Source organism: Phaethon lepturus, unplaced genomic scaffold (assembly GCF_000687285.1).
Source record: "Phaethon lepturus isolate BGI_N335 unplaced genomic scaffold, ASM68728v1 scaffold20979, whole genome shotgun sequence".
Classification (NCBI taxonomy): Eukaryota; Metazoa; Chordata; class Aves; order Phaethontiformes; family Phaethontidae; genus Phaethon; species Phaethon lepturus.
The window spans coordinates 4,808-21,624 of NW_010564398.1; the positions used below are offsets into that span (position 1 = coordinate 4,808).

Sequence of the window (16,817 nt, forward strand, 5' to 3'; positions counted from 1 at the left end):
TCTAAAAGATAATTTATCTAATACTTTTCTCCTCATTGAAAACATAGGCTCGCTGCACTGAAAACTGTTTACAAATGTTCTTTCCCCATTAAATTGATTTTCTGAGTTTAGATAGGCAGTGTTTTCTGGAACTAATTTAAATTCCCCTCTAATTAATATTCAAGACCAAAATATGTTATCTTTGCATGACTGTGCAATTATTAAAGGGAAAATATCATCTGTGAAAGTAATTTTTTTTTTTTTAACTAGCCATTAGCCAACATGAAATGTATAATTTCTTTGCCTTTTTTAGGCTATGATTGAAGAAGCCATCGCTAGAGAAGTATCTTTTTCAGTTATGTACACACCATTTGTGACAGAAGTCAAGGCTGGCAAAGTAAACAAGATTAGGGACATGTTTGCGAAAAAGCACCCTGATTACATGGAGCACATATATACAGGTAACAGCAGATTTCACATGCTCTTAAGCACTGTATACTGTTTGTGTGCATGTGGCTGACTTAAAAAGAGTTTGAGAGTGTCTGGAGCTTGAGCTCCAGACATTTCTACACTTCTGGGGGGGGAAATTAACTTCTGAGATTTGCTCTATGAGCAAATGTATCATGTACATACATTTACCTATGTACATGATTTAGGTAATCACATCAGTACTACGGCAAAGTACAGACTTTACACTGCAAATCTCCATAAAAATTATTTTTATCCATGAAACCCCATGTTTCCATTGTTGAATTTCATTTTTGCAACTAATCTTTTGTTCAAAGGTAGCTTTGCAGTGTATCGTGGTGACAGCAAGACCCAAGTTGATGCCCATCTCCGTGGATTTCCATCAGTCACCAATGGTCATCCCTGGAGCAGGGCCTTCGCTTTCCAAAAATATCCTCCCTTCTACAAGCCCTAACGGATTGACTGCCACCCTTGAGAGCATCTCAGCTGCAGCGATGGGAATAGCTAGCTAGGTTTCTTTGAGCCTGTTGAAGACAAGTAGGATCCAGAGTGAACAAGGGTTTTGCAGAGCTCATTGCCATCTCCAGATGGCAGAGTGAACTCAAATAGCATCTCCTGGAGTAAACAGATGCTTAAATTCTGGCGACCACAGCCTTATTTCAAGAGGAATGGGCATGACATTTCGGCAAAAAAGAGGCAGGGGGAAAAAAAAGCATTTCTTACTATCATTAACCTGGTGACTTGGAACATAGTTGACCCCGAAAGCAGTTGGCTTCGAGTTGGTGATTGAGAAACTTAAAGGGAAAAATACATTTCTCAAGTCAAATTCTGGAAAGCCTCTAACTTTGTCACGCAAACTAGATGTGTAGCTCACCCCTCACTGCCGCTTCCAGCGGGGTGAAAGGCTGAGGTGCCGCCCGCTCCCTGCAAGAGTTACACCCAGGTCGGAGATGCTGGCTTAGTCCTTGCAGCACGGCTGAGCTCCAGCACTCTGCAGATAAATAAGGCTTCCAAAGGATACACACTGCACCTCTGGGGAGGAAAAGAAAATCTATTTGAAAAACGCAAGTAGGAATTAGGAAACCAAATGTTTACCACAAAACTGTGCAAATATTTAACACAAGTAAACTTTTTTCGTTCCTTTTAGTTTTGCTTTAGGAAAGCAGTATAAAACTAGACCGTGCTTTGCAAGTTACAGATCACCCATGTATTGGGTTTCTGGCAGTAGCTTTGGGGTTGTTTGAAGAGGGAAAATGAGGACTTCTCTATCACAGCGGCTGTAAAATCCCTCTCTATCATTTACTTGCGGATGTGACTATGAAGAATTTCCTGGGACAAAAGTATTGGCATTAAAAGGAGCATAAAATAAAACTCTCTGAATCTGGTTTTTAAAAAGATAAATTCATATTTCCCATAACTCCCTCAATCTACAGCCAGGTGAGACTTTCAGGAGCACATAAGCAGCAAAAGTGTGCAAGTGTTGCACTGAAACTCAGTTTGTGTTCATAAATCACTGAATGACTCTGAAAGTGTCGCCAGTCATTTTCTTACTCCTCCCAAGAAGGAAAAGGAAGAAAAAAAAAGAAAGGGGAGGATAAAAGATCCCAATCCTATAGTACTTTAGTCAATTATAAAATAGATTTAATAGAGACAGTTCTGCCCTCAAATATGTTTGTTTACAAAAATCTGTTGGTTAAAAGGCTTGCTTCAATTTTACAGAAATTTCTGAGTGCGGGTTCTGGGAAACTGAAGTTTCTAGGAATTAAATGGGACAGATAGCCAAGAAAAAACAATATGGGTATCAGAGTTTTGAGAGTGCAGTGGTGTGAGAGGTCTCACGCGGGTGGGACCTCTCCCGACTGACCTCCTTTCTGTCCTGGAAACCCTCTCAGGCAGAGCGGACGTGGCTCCTTTTCCTGGACTTGATGCTGAGATAACTCACAACTGTGTTAGGTGAAGTCAACCAAAGCAGTGGGGGGTTCTTGACTTATCTATTCAGGTTTGACCTAAAATCACACTGCCCACCAAAAAAACTATCACAAGCAGCAAGTTTAGCTCATTGTCAGTGTGGTGCCACTGAGCATTTGACCTGCAGGTCTGTATCTCACGTAGGTGAAATTAAAAACACGAGTGAAGCCCCATTTTAACAGTGGGTGTGAAATACCAGACATCTCACGACCATGTTATTTTAAATAACTTTCCTATTCTGTAACAATCGTCTGTCCAATTTTAGTCGAAGTTCTGCTATAGTGTAAAGACCAAATCGATTTCAACGTTTTCCTTATTGCCAAGGAAAAGGAGCAGATACACATTTAAATCCAAGTGTACAATGCGGTTTGTTGCAAAAGTGAGAATCCATCAGAAGCAGAACATGCTGCAAGGGAAATATCAGGTCCACTCGCTTTGATTTATATAAGGGTAAGTCCAGAGAGCTCTGAGCGGGGTTCTCCGTTTGTCACTGTGACCGCACGGCCTGGCATCTTAAAAGCAGAGCTCACCGAAAACGGAGCACTCCTTTGTGAAAAGTGACACTGACATTCAATCTAAGTTCATTTTTTGCAGGAGAAGGGGAGGGAGGAACGGGCTGGTCTGGTTCCCCAAGCAAAGGTGGTTTATACAATTGCTCTGAGCATCTGTCGGCGCTGAGGTCGGGGCAGACCGACTCGGCTGATGCACCCGGGGTTTGGCAGCAGCGATCACAAACCCGGGACGAGCCACAGCGCAGTCACGTGCCAGCTGAGTGGATCAGAAAGGACATGCAGGAAGCCTGGGGTTGTGGTGGTGGTGGTAAAAACACAAATCGGTAGGAAATCAAACCTCATAAATTCAGGGAGCAAGAAAACAACTTTTTTTGCGGTTAAAGGATCAGGTTGGTATGTTACTGAAATGTTGCGTTATTAATGCTTTGGATGATCAGGATTGAAAAGTGCATAAATGGGAAGAACATGTTTTACCTTATGCATCAGCAAAATTTAAGCTGTTGATGAAAAAGATTGCAAAGTCTGGAATTTCAAAACCCAGGTATAGCTGCATGGGTCGGTTTGGTCAGCTTTATTTTCGAAAGCTTTCTGGATGACATTTCGCTCCTCTTTAGCCTTCCTTTTTTTCCCCTCCAAAAAAGTAACTTCTCTTGCAACTGAAAAGAAGTGTGACAGCGGAAATTATTTTCATTTCCCTATCCAGATCCTCATGGACTTCACATCTTGCCACAGACGTCTGAGTGGCCATCCCTGCCTCCCCAGCAGTACTTACTGACTCTGGGTTTCAGAAACAAGCATATTGGAAAAACCTTGGAAAGGTGGTCAAGTAGAAGACTGCCAATCTTTTCAGGTACGACAACTTGCTTAACAGCTGGGATAGCTCAGAGGTGACCTGCAAGATCCTTTCTAAGTGAGGGGAGTCAGGGGGTTTCTCGGGACCCGTTTCTCTGTGCCCGCAGCCCTGAGTGTCCAGACAGCTCTCCCCGTCCTCCTCTCGCCTCCTCCAGTTTACCCATCATCTTGCTATGGGAAATGTATATGCAAAAACACAGTATATGGTTTTGTCATTTCCTTTCCTAGACCGGAAAGCACCTTTCAGTCCTCCCACGAAAGAAGAAACAAAAAGATATTGGGATAACACTGGGAAAAAAATCGTGCCAGTAATGGATTTTATAAGAAGCACCAAATTAACTGTGAGTATAAAATTCACTTTCTAGTGTGTAGTGTGTATGGCGGCAGAAGCCTGTGCGTCTGTGAATGACGCGTGCTTTTTGGTGAGTAATTCATTCTGCACATGCTCCTCCTGTGTCCAGAGGTACTCAGTGAATTGCATTAGGAACAGAGTTCAAATGGGTTTTAGATACTTTTAAAAAGTAGCCCTAATTATTTAACAGTGTACCCAGTTTCTTTAAAATCACTTTGCGTGCAATCTTCTGAAATATTTATGGCCTATTATATTATATCCCTACTTCGCATAACCACCAAAACTACTCGCTGTATTTAATACCCACACATATCACCAGGATCTCCATCAAGAGTTAATAACTGCTACTTGAAGCATTTCTAGTGATTTAGATCCTGATCCTTATGAAGTGTGTGAAATAACCTTCAAATCTGTTACAACCATATTGAAGGTATATTAGTTAATTCTACTCCATACTTTCTGCAATAATGTACACAGCTTTTTAGCACCATGGCTTTTGATTAGCACAAAAGGTCAAAAATCAAATTTGCATGTAGACTAGACTGTTTTAATGCAATTCTTAAATTATTCTCCTGAAAATAAGTGGAAGAAGCCTCTCCTCCCCAGATTGTAAATGCTAATGTTAACACTTTTTCCCTAGCAATAACAGTTTTTTAGTTTTCTGTATGTTGAAGGAATCGGAGCCATTTCCTCGTCAGGGGTGTCTTAGCAAATCACAGGATTTATATTCTTAGGTTTTGATATCAGATAGAAGGTTGACAAAAACTGCTACTTAGCAACGCCTAGCAAGGAAGAACCATCAGCTAGATATTTGAGGAAGCTGTATCATCTCCTTTACTCTCAGAGAGCAGCTGCTGAAACAACAGTAAGTGCTTGAACTCACACGCTTCGTGGGAGGTAGAGGTGCTTAGTGCTTCCCCAAAACGGGCGCTCATACGGCATCTGCCTCAGCGTGATGGAGCAGGCTGAGGGCAGACACCCCCGAGGAGACACACAGCTGCTTCTCTCCAGGTCTTTCCTCAAGCCACGTGCTATTGGCTTCGGTAAACCTGGTTTTATTCTGAAATAAGCCCTGGTCCTTCTGAAAGCCCCAGTAAAACTCTAATTAAAAAAAAAAAAAAAAACCACACTAAACTTGAACGCACAATTCTCTCTTTGGATATAACATCGAGCTTTTAGAGGTGAGATTCCTCTATTGCAGTTATTGAGCATCTAATGAGTATCAGGAAAAGAAAAAACTTTGAAATCAGGTATCTTTTGGATTCCCCATAACTACCCTGTTCTGTAAATGAATTTGGAGGAACAGGACCACACGGTTCAAGCAGTGGTATGTGGCATATGGTATGTAGCGTATAGGGGAAAAACCCCGAATTGATCATGGAAGAGCTGAGAGCAGAGTTGTGTGTAGGATTGCTCAGGCCAGTCCCCACTAGCTGTATGAATTTACACTGCCCCTACACAGCAATATTTGGTACCAGCTCTAGACCTCACCTCGTACGTTTACATACTCTTGCTGAAACAGAAGGTGTCTCCCAAAAATACAGGGTGAAATCCCAGCACCGCTGAAGTCAAGGCAAAACTTGCCTTTTTTTCAAGGAGGTCAGCGTTGCATCCACGTGGTTCAGCAGCAGCAAAAATGGGATAACAGGTCTGATTCAAGGTCTTATATAGATTTATAACCAGCCACCAGGGGGTCAGTATGGGAGCTTTAATGGAGAGGAGGAAAGCCCCAAGACAGAAGAAATTATCACTGAGTTAGAGCAAACAGCTGCCAATTATTTCACATTCATTATCAGTGGAAACATCTTCACTTTCCCTTCAGTTTTCATAGCATTGAATGATCCAGGCAAGGCAGAACCTCTGACCCTAAGAGCAAATGACAAAGCCAATTATCACTGATAATACAGATAGGCACAGAGCCAGAACAGCTCTGCTACCAGTGATTAAAATCTCTTTATGGGCCTGGCAGAGATTTGGCCACTTTTGCTTCCTTGAAAGTATTCCAACATTTTATTCAAGTTAGAAATATGATTCCATCGTCTTTCCGTCACACACAAACTGAATTAAAAACTTCTGGAAGAGAACCTGCAGCTACAGACTCGAGCTTTACAACTTACTTTAAGAAGATAAAAGAATATATTTGTTTTTAATAGAACAAACATTCCTTTTGCCCTCTTCTTCATTTGCAGACGCAAATGTACAATCCAAAATCCTTGTCCTCATAGATTTTTTTTGACAAAAACATCTCAGTGCTAAAGCAGAGCTTATTAAGCCACGGCAACAATTAATATAAGTCAATTCTGCCACATCAGTTTTGCAGTTACACAACCTAGACTTATTTATATGATTTGTATACGCACCGCTGTTGGCAAGACATGAAGTTAAAGGTTAAAAAAAGCAAAACACTTTCTATTGCCCTGCCCTCCATAAAGAACAGCCTATTTAAATCCAGGGGACATTTGTACATTGTAAAGCAAGAGGTGTTTGAGAGAGGATGTCGCAGTCTTGTCCCCACGCAGCATCGTCTGCCACCGATGGGGAAATGCCATAAACTTCATCTACCCAGAAATACATAGCGTGACACAAAGGTTATTGTATGTGCCTTAAAAACATATGTATCACTCAAAAACCTTCAGCTACTCATATTTCAACCAAGATTACCATCACTGGCAAGTGGTTATTCTATCAACAGATTTCACTGGGGTAACTTTGCTGCTCTATACACACCAAGTTTGCCTTTCTCCTGCTGTAGTCCCATGTCAATGGCACATGATGCTACTTAACAGGAGAAACAGTGGCCAGAGGGGCTTATTAGACTGCTCATACTATAAAGGTGAACAAAACCTACCATATGATTCACAGATGATGTGTACATTTACAGACCTCACTGTTTTGTCGTCTATTTTTTAAGTAGAGGGAAAGTGTTTATACACACAGATTTCAGCATACACATTTTCCAAGGGCAATACCAAGGGCATTAAAGAAACATTATAATGGATTTTTTCCACTTGTTATTGCCATACACTATAAAGCTCCTTGAAAGACATAACTTCATTCAGATTTTGGGCTGAAAAATAGACTCTACAATAGAAAAGAAGAATACTGGGGGGCATTCCAGACTTTTGCAAAGTGATGCTCTTAAAGCTGATAGTTAAACATGCCACACATATTGGATATGACAGATCCTGCTTTAAATCCAGGCTGACCAGCCATTTTGCTTTTCTTTTTCTTTAGCACTCAGCAACTAAACTTTATTTCTAAACAGAAGTGGCATAAGGCATTACTCCTTTCTTGAGTATAGAGAAAAGCAAAAAGTGGGGGTATCATCCCAAAAGTCTCAGTACATGAAAGGACACATGATTCACTCCTCTCTGCTCTCCAGCTCCTTTTTGCAATGAAAGCTTGTCCTAGCTTTGCTCTGGTTGTTAGTGCTGGGTATTTAGCAATAGCAGGTAAACTCCATCCAGAGCAGGCTGAGCTGCTTTTTATATATACTGCTCAGACCTTCAGCTACTCATATTTCAATCAAGATTACTATCACTGACAAAGCTTTTTCATCCCAGGGTCAGAGGAATGAAAGTCTCCCAGGGCTGATCCTCAGGCATGAGGACCTTATTTCCCTCCTAGAAGGAAGGTCTTCAAAGATGCCTCTAGGAATAATTTTTTTTTTTTTTTTTTTAAGTTCAAAGGGAATTTTTGCAGCAAAAATGTTTCTGGGGAAAGGTCTCACAGAAGGACCTCCACCTCAGGCGAGGCTGCCCATTAAGAATAAAGTCCTCAAGAGAAAGTCCATCAATTGCTCATCTTTATTTTTTTCTTTAAATTCTTCTTGGAAGGGGTGAGGCCCATCTAGAAAGTAACAAACAGCATCATAATTTAAGCATTTATTTTCTTAATATGTTACTGCATTTCTAACCAGGATGCAACTGTGACTCCATATACTGCATTTGTTGGTTCCCTTGCTGCCTGATTTCTCAAATGTGTATCTCTGTTAAAGGAGCCAACTCTTTTCCACTGAAGTTTCCATTTAAGTTTGCTCTTTACCTAATCTTCACTGTGCCAACCTGAGCTGGTTTCATCTTCATCTGATTGCTTGGCCACTTTATTATGTTTTTTACTGCAGCTTAGTAGCCCCTTGAATTCCACTATAGTTCATGTAATTCTCGGCATGTGGTTTAGCTCCCCATGGAATTTTTTCTCCTGCCAGCAGCAGTTATTTACTTTCTCTTTCTGCATTTTTCATTGTCACTGAAATGCCACCTCTGATAATGTTCAACCTCCTCTAATTCCTTCAAAAACACTCCCACTGTTGGTTATTTATTTATTTACTTCCAACCTACTATAAACTTAAATAGCACTGCTATGTCCATAGAGTGCATGCTGGCACAGATGCCAAATTTGTTTCCCATAGCTACGTGGCATGCTCTCATATTTTTCTGACAAGTCAAGCAGAGAAAAAATTGTTTTCTTTTTGCCTTTACTTTCTTAATCATTGGAGAAGCCCCCAACAGACACAGCATGACGAGAGAGGATTTTTTCTTGCTTTCTTATCTGATGACTCAATATACTAATTTCTCTTGGTGCTTATAAAAAGGGGTTTGGGCGGTTTTCAAGAATAGCAGGGAGAAACCTTTTACTGTATCTAAATGTTGTGAGACTATTTAATGTTGATGAGAGCTCTCTTTCTCTCTCATTAACTGATTGCTTCTCCTTACTTTAATGCACAGTAGTCTACCTGGGGACACATCTATCTGGCTTTCAAACATCGATGAGCGAGTGGAGGTGGGGCTCCATTTTGTTTCTTGCTTTAGTGCCATGCTAACTAGACTGCGTCAGACTTACAATTCCACATATCAGAGATCACAGAAATCTTTTTTTCTTGCTGATATCTCCTACTAATGCTAGGTCAGGTCCTCAGAAAAGGACTCTCAAGCGATAAAAATAGTTTGTAAGACGGTTGTCCTGGTCTCCCTTCTTAGAGGTGGGTCAACAGAACTTCATAAGAAGGCAGGCCTGGAAGGGCTCTCCTGGCTCCTCATGACAAACCACCTGCTCTTATATACCCTTGTGTCACATAATATCCAATTCATAAATTGAGTAAAATCCATCCTAGAACTAGTTAGGCTTTCTGCCTTTTCTACTCTTGCTGAAACACACTGCAGACCTTCAACCTGAATTATAAGCAGCTTAATTGCCACCTCAGTCTTATTTGTACCTATTTATACACAACGGTCCTTCTGTTATCATTGCCTTTTATCTCTCTCCTTTCCTTTTCAGTTGTTTGCTCTCTTTGGAATTTAGCCCTGCATTATGTTTATTGAGAAGAATAATAACCTCTTGGCATTTTCATTAATAGACTAATCAAACCACACTTCTCTCAAAAGAGGTATCTCCTACCGTGCTGGATTCTCTGATCCATGAGGCTTGGGTTTAAATTAACCTCTCCAAACACAGATGACTGGAGCTGTCTGCAATACTCCAGAGAACTGCTGACCAGAGCTCCTCTTCCCTGTGCAGTGCCCGGTTCTCTCCTTCAGCTAATGGAAACCCCAGTTCATTGGCTCAGCTCTTTCTTTTTCAGTTGCTTTCATATCTGGAGCTCCCAGCTTATAGCTACATTCCTGCCATTGGTCTCCAGTGCATGGTCTTTTATTTCATACTATTTTTCAGTTATATTAGGTATTTGATTAAAAGGGGTAAAATTAACTATACCTGGATTGTTTGTATTTTTCTAGAGTTAGAAGATAACTAAGCTTTTTTCCATTGTTATTCTAGTAAGATGTATAGAAAGCAAGAACAGCATTGCTGTTAAATTCTTAGACTTGGTACAAGAACTCCGTTGATGGTCATTTTGGTAACACTTGGTGCTTGCCTAGTGCAACTTTCTTCAAAACCAAGATCAAGATCAAACCAAATGATCAAGATCGGTTGCCCAGAGAAGTTCATTTTAAAACTGGGACATCATTTATTGAAATATAAACGCCATTTAAAACTTTGCTTTCTCCCTGTTCAACATACGATGGACCTACAATCACCTGCCTGGAAGCGCATGTAAATGGCAGCGTCAGCGTGCAACTGCCGGAACAAAGGTCTGCTAAAAATACTGGAAGCGGTTTTGAAAATTGTTGCCAATTTTTGGAATTTCAGGCACTTAAATACGTTCAAAACCCTGATTAGATGAATGGAAAATTCACTCGGAAGGGCTGAGCATTCAGATATGCAATGGCTACATCTCGTCGGGAATCTAGGCCAAATTGCTTTTGAAAATCTCGGTAGGGTGCTTATTTGCATTTTTGGCATCAGAATACTTTTGAAAATATGGTGGTAACGCTGCCATCCATCAAACACTTCAGCAGGTGCTGAGATTTTATGCAAGCAGTTGGCTGAGTTTCTGTATCCACACGCTTAAAATTTACCATGTGCCTAGCTGCCTGGAGGATCAGGGACCACCTCTGCAGGTTTTAGTCCCTCAAGGTTATATATTTGAAAACTATGGATCCGCCTAGTCTGCAAACAAACCATAAGCTGACACACTGCATGGTTTCCTCAACCTCTTCGCTGAAACTTTAAAAGTTATCCATAAAAGTCAGGTAATACTCAACAGAAGGGATTATGGAAAAGCCATTTCCAAATAAGAAAATTGCATTCATGCTTGTTATCGGCTGTCTCCTCTTCACGTGTATCATGACTACATATTTATTTTTCTAGTGCTACTAGAGAGATTGTGGAAAGAATGTCCTTTTTTTCCCCCTCTATAAAGATTGTCAGCAGCATTATCTTCAAGGTGCTGGATGCCATATTGCTTATAGTATTACTAGCACAAATATAGATGATGATAAGCCTCAAGGCATAGGACTCAAAGGATAAGTGTGTTTTCTGCGACTCTCCTCTAACCTACGTGCTTTTCCCGAGAAAACAGGACAATCTCTGTGCTTGCTCACGTGGGATAGAGAAGTTGCATTACGCCAGCCTCCTCGGCCGTTTGCAGAGAGTCGAGGAACAGTCCCAAGTGATTAATCAAGCGATGGCTGAGCTAGCAACCGTTCCCTACCTGCAGGACATCAGTCAGCAGGATGCCAAACTGGTAAGTATTTATTTCTAATACTTGCTTTGGCCTTCGGAGGCAGGGAGCCAGGGAGGGAAGGGCTGGGGCAGGGCACTGCGCCGCGATTTGCTCTGGAAGTCATTTTTCGACTGCGCGGACCTGAAGTAGTTTTAAAATCCTACTGCAGTGCCTTGTCAGAGGAGGTGCTAATCACCTGCAAGGATGACTTTTATAGAACCAGCATGACTCATCTGTAGGCATATTTTTAAAACCTCTTCTTTTCCCCCAAAACTCCTCATATCAGTCTGGGAAAATGATTGCAATTATTCAGATTGTGCTACTTTAAGATATCTAACATCAGAAACCACCTGCAGCAAAACAGGCTGAATCTAGTTAAAGCTGAGGAGAGAGGGGAAAGGAGAAAAAAAGATTTTCTTTCCTGGCTCCATCTACGACTTGCTCCCTGTCTCCAAATAAACCCATCTACCTGCTCTGCTTTTGTTTTCCCTTTGTGAAGTGAGGGCAGTGATGCTAACGGGGCTGTTGCAAGACAAAAGTCATTATTAGCTTGCTCGTATATCGATAACCTGCAATCAGAAGGTACAGTACGGCTTTTCTTCCACGAGCCTGTCGGATTTTCCGATGGGGGAAGGAGGGAGCTCGCATAAATGCAAATTTTAAGCATTTCATTCTTTAAAAAAAAAAAAAAAAAAAAGTCCCTCCACAGTCCCTGCATTTAAATGCAGCCCAATTTTGATGATCCAACTTCTTTTCACTGAAAACTCTTGGTTTTCCCAAAGCCAGTCCCTCGACGTTTGTTTGCAGTCCTGCAAAGCTCCTAAGCCTCCTCAGTCCCATTAAAGCTTCACAGCAGCTTGCTTTGGGGAGGATGAGCAGTGGCCTGCAACCGCGGGAGGTGGCTGCCAGACTTTGAAGTCTGGGCTCGAGATAAGGGGAAACGACGCTGCAAAGAAACTGTGTTATTAAAAGACATTCTCCTTTTGATGCAAGTGTTCTCGTATTAAACTTCAGCGGGCCCACATTTCAAGGCTGACTAAAGGATCTTGAGTTATTGGCACGTATTTCAGCGATAGGTTTTTCTCCAGGGTACAGTATTTTCAGTGCATCACACGCTCGGCACAGGCTATTACACTGTTGCCTGTATCGTGTCGTGTAGTAATCATAAGCCTGACCTCCCTGGAAAGCTTCTTGGGGGAGGCTCTAGGCCACCCGAGACAAAGGTCTTCAGTCTCTTAGGGGCAGGACTGGGCAGAACGAGGGTCCGTGCTGGGAGATTTAAGTGACAGATTGTAAATCTTTCAATAAAACACATATGCTTTGTTTACTGAGCCCCAGGTAAAAATGTTTTTTAAAAGAATGAAGGCAGAAAATCTCTGCCAGCTATCCTGGCCAGAGCATTAAGATGTATTAATTCAGCATTCATTTATTTTCCTTTGTCCTGTCATCCTGCTGTAAAATAGATCTTTAGTCTGTGTGTGCAAATGGAAGCTCAGATGCTTTGTAGCTAGAATATTTTAGTAAACTTCAGGCATCACGGTCTTAAGGCATAAGACTGCAAGCAAGAACTTTCGGAGTGGCTTCACCAGGGAGTGATTAGTGGGCTTTTCCTTCCCTGGGGGCATCAGCCCACATGGCACGGGCTCCTCTTGTGCCAGTAGGGACCATTTTCCTACCACATGGCGGCTGCATCAAGCACAGAACGTTGCTGCCCGCCGTTGGGTCTGCGTGCCCAAACCGTCGAGGGAGCGAGTGAAAGATCCTCATCCGCTCAGCTTACCTGTCACCCTCCTCATCTCGCCCGCATCCAGGCAGGGTGAAATGTTTGCAGGACTGGGCTGTACTGGTGTGATTCAGCAGCCCTCGATGGATGCTACAGGGGCAGCCCTGCCACCTCCATGGGGTCAGAAACATCGCACCCATGCTGACTCCATGCTTCTCACTCGTCACCAACATTCCAAAGAGATATCTGAATTTCTTCCATGAAGAAAACTGAGCTGGCCAAATTCTAATCTCACTTGTCCTAATAAAAGTTTAAAGTAATTCCTCTGAGGTCATTCTGACTTTACATTGGTAAAATTGAGATAAGACTTTGTGACCAAGTAAGGCACTTAAATTGTGAGTTACAAAATGTTAAAGATGCCAAATGTTTATTATCACATACAGTATAAGTTGTATAAAGTTTAAAACACACTGAATTTATAATAGGGCGATTTGCACTGATACAGCAAGGATCCCAAAGGCGTATCAGTTACAAAATCTTACATGCAAATGTCTTCCTGTAACCAAATAAATAGAGTCCTAACCTATGGCACAAAGAACCTCAACTGAGATCTTTTTAGATCAGTATTTATTTATAGACCTTGGGAAAATACAGATTTCAGTTAGCTTGAACAGTTGAATGTAAGTGGGGAAAAACCCTGAAGAAAATCTTTCCAAAGTTTGCGATTTCAATATCACCATATTTGTACATCATAAATTAAGATGAAAGCTTGTTAAAATAGCAGAAATCTATTTCAATTTAAAATCAAATGAGGACAATATTTTTTAAAATGCAACATTTTTCCTGGGAGGGGATTTTCCAAAAAAAGATCAGCTTTGAGAGAATCACTGTGGTTTGCCAAGGGCCACCCTTATAGCATGCACTTCTTCTCTGCCAATAGAGCTGGTGACAAACTTTGGGCCATAAAAATTAAAACCAGAGCACACACTGGGCACTTTTCACTGGCATGTATCAACACCAGTGGAACTTTAATTGGAAAGGTTTCTTGTTTTAACTTCCCGCCCCAAGCAGTGAGGTCCCCAGCTTGGCTGGGCTGTGGGAGCGGCCCCTCGGGGGTGGCAGACAGACGTCCTGGTCCCTGCCCCACGGCTGCTGTTCCACCAGTCCTTCGGAGAGAATCATTCCGAGAAAAGCAGTGGAGAAATCCTCCCCTTCCCCTGGCCGGTTACCTCCTCTGCCTGGTTTGACGCAGGATCTGTGCTTTTCCCATTCTGCCCTTAAAACGCTTAATCTCTGGGCTGTTCTATTCTGGATTTACAGCAGGAGATTATCTGTCATAAAAGTATTGTGATGGAAAATTCCTAACAGGTTCCTGACTCTTTGTGCACTAAAGTCAGAGGCAGAAATTTGCAGGTTTGTTTTTTGTGAACACTGATGCATGACTTAAAAAATTAAAAGATTTCATCAAAAGTTTGGACCAATAAGATTGAACTTAATGGCTGCACAAGCACAGAGAAAGTAGGCTGGAACCAACCATAACAAATTTATTTAGAGATTCAAAAGAAGATTCCTGTATCCTTTATCCATTGTTGGGACACAGACAAAGAATTTTAATTCAAAAACCTGAATGTGAAGGTAAACTTCAGGAAATACACGTCTGCCTCTTGAATCTCAAGGCAACACTTTTATATCTTGCGCAGATGAGCCTAAACACTGATGGTTTAAGTTTCATCATCTTATGTACTCAGACCGCTGCCTGTCTAGGTACAGAAAGAAGAGATAATTTCTCTATGAATGCGTACATTTATACTGTCCTATTACTTGTCATGAGTAACAAATATGGGAAGAGTCACCAAAAACTATTGTCTGGGTTCACTTTAACCAGCTAAACATTTTGGAATAGACTTAGGGGACAACAGTATCACAAATATTAAATACAAGTTTTTCTCAGTTTGTTCCTAAACACTGATGCTAACGGCTGCTCGCAGGATGACACCCTGGATCCAACCCTTGCCTCTCTGTCACGGAATTAAAAGCATTTTTAGATGCTTTAGAAAGCAGAAAAAGAACATTAAAACATTTTCAAGGGTTTGGGAAGGCTGCAGGGTGAGGCAACGCTATGACTAACCTGGAAGGAGGCAGTACTACAACTAACCTGAATTTTAGCCTTCCTCCTAACACCAGGGACTGATTAGCAAGTATTTTCCTACAGCTTCTTTTTATAGTTTACACTAGAAATTGTCAGCCTTGGTTTTATGCTCTGTTATGCTGAATGATGGGGAGAATGCAGGGTTTGCCAAAGAAAAAGGATAGTAAAAACAGGGAAAATGAGCTAGATACTTCCAACTACAGTAAAAGCATCTCAGCTTTAGTGTTGCCCTCTTCTGAGGTTTTACATGCTGCCTTAAATTATGATACATTAGCCTTGGGAGAAAATACTAAAAAGCATTCATGTACGACACAGAATATCCCAGATAGATAGCTAAAGAATGAAATACGGAGCCTTTATTCTTTATAACCCAAGTCTTCCTTTACCAAGTATAAACATTTGCTGCATTAAAATGTATAGGCTTAAATACAAATTTTCCAGAGGATTTTCCCCATTGTTAAGTACTTTATATCCACAATAATATGGTGTAATGGCTGAAGCAAAGATGAGGTGGCAGTGCTCATTGTGTGAAAGATGAGTAATAAAATCATCAGCGTACAAATGATTTTTTAATTAGGTTTTAATCTGTGTATTTAGAGAAGTTATTTCTGTGTGAATTCCACACTGATAATTTTTATCTTGGTGCCACAGCTGCAGTTGCTAATGGCAGATGCCATGGACACCCTTGAAGGAAGAAGTGATAGAAGACGTGTGTGGAATAAAATTCAGAAGGTAAAAACCTGCAACAAAGGGCGGGAGAGTATATTGTTCCTTGGGGAGTAAATGTCCACCTGAGTCATGTCTGTTGAAAAGGTAGAGCAGAAAGTAGGTGCCATTTGAAACCTGACTGTGTGCCGCGAACTCTGTTAGAGCTCAGGCACTGGCCACAAATACATATTTATTATTTGCTTTAGCCCCTATGGCTGATCTTTGTCCATGTTAATAGTCTCATGTGGTTATCCAACCCAACCTCAAACAGCTTATTTTTGGCTGATAATTATACTTCTTTTCCATCTTTGTCATATGGGGTAGTGTGCTAATTGGGTGCGGGAGGGAGTTGTTAGGGAATAAAATTCCGACCAACAAATTAGGTCCCTCAGTGGAGCTCAAATGAGGCTTTGGTGATGTGAGAGGTAAAAGACATGTAAATGCCTTTCTGGAGTCTCTGCACAGCAACCAGTCAATTTAATTCTTAAAAGATTTGTGAAATGCAAGGAGTCTTGTGTTGGTTCTCCATACAGATGAATCTGATCCGATGTAATGAATAATAGGTCAGGCTGGGACGTAATAAGAGTATGTTGTATTTTTACAAAGCCTTTCAAACCAGAGCAAATCACAGCTCTGGGCATTCAACACCATCGACATTCAGCCACTTCGGAGGAAAAGGATAGCAACACATCACCAGGAAGGGAGAACCGTTGCTAACGGTTCAAAGCACTGGTCCTACCCTACGCCTTCCGGCTCCGTCAGATCCCAGGCGGACGCCCGCCCACGCTGCGCCGCGGCTGCGGTGGGAGGTCGGGCAACAGGAGGGTTGAGTTGCTGCCCTGGTGGCACTCGAAATTGTCCCTCTGTGATATTTAGGGTTTACAGAGAGATCTCAGGGAAGATCCTGAAAATCCAAACCCTGGCGGCACTGAGGCCATGTAACCAGGATAAGAAACAGGACAGAGATGTCTGACACAAGCCACGGGGTGGAGGGTCAAGGTATTTTCAGAGTCCTTCTTTCCAAGGATTTGGATTAAAATTGC

At 41.6% G+C, this 16,817-nt stretch overlaps 1 protein-coding gene across 1 annotated transcript in view; it reads left to right on the forward strand.

Annotated features, from left to right (window-relative positions):
* Nucleotides 1–292: 292 nt before the first annotated feature.
* Nucleotides 293–16,817, forward strand: part of LOC104626844 (spermatogenesis-associated protein 16-like) — a gene marked incomplete at its 5' end in the record, with an annotated part of 29,045 nt that continues 12,520 nt past the window's right edge. The window contains 5 exon segments of the mRNA XM_010294870.1: nucleotides 293–440; nucleotides 3,631–3,777; nucleotides 4,008–4,120; nucleotides 11,051–11,215; nucleotides 15,718–15,798. Coding sequence (XP_010293172.1) covers nucleotides 293–440; nucleotides 3,631–3,777; nucleotides 4,008–4,120; nucleotides 11,051–11,215; nucleotides 15,718–15,798 — 654 coding nt within the window.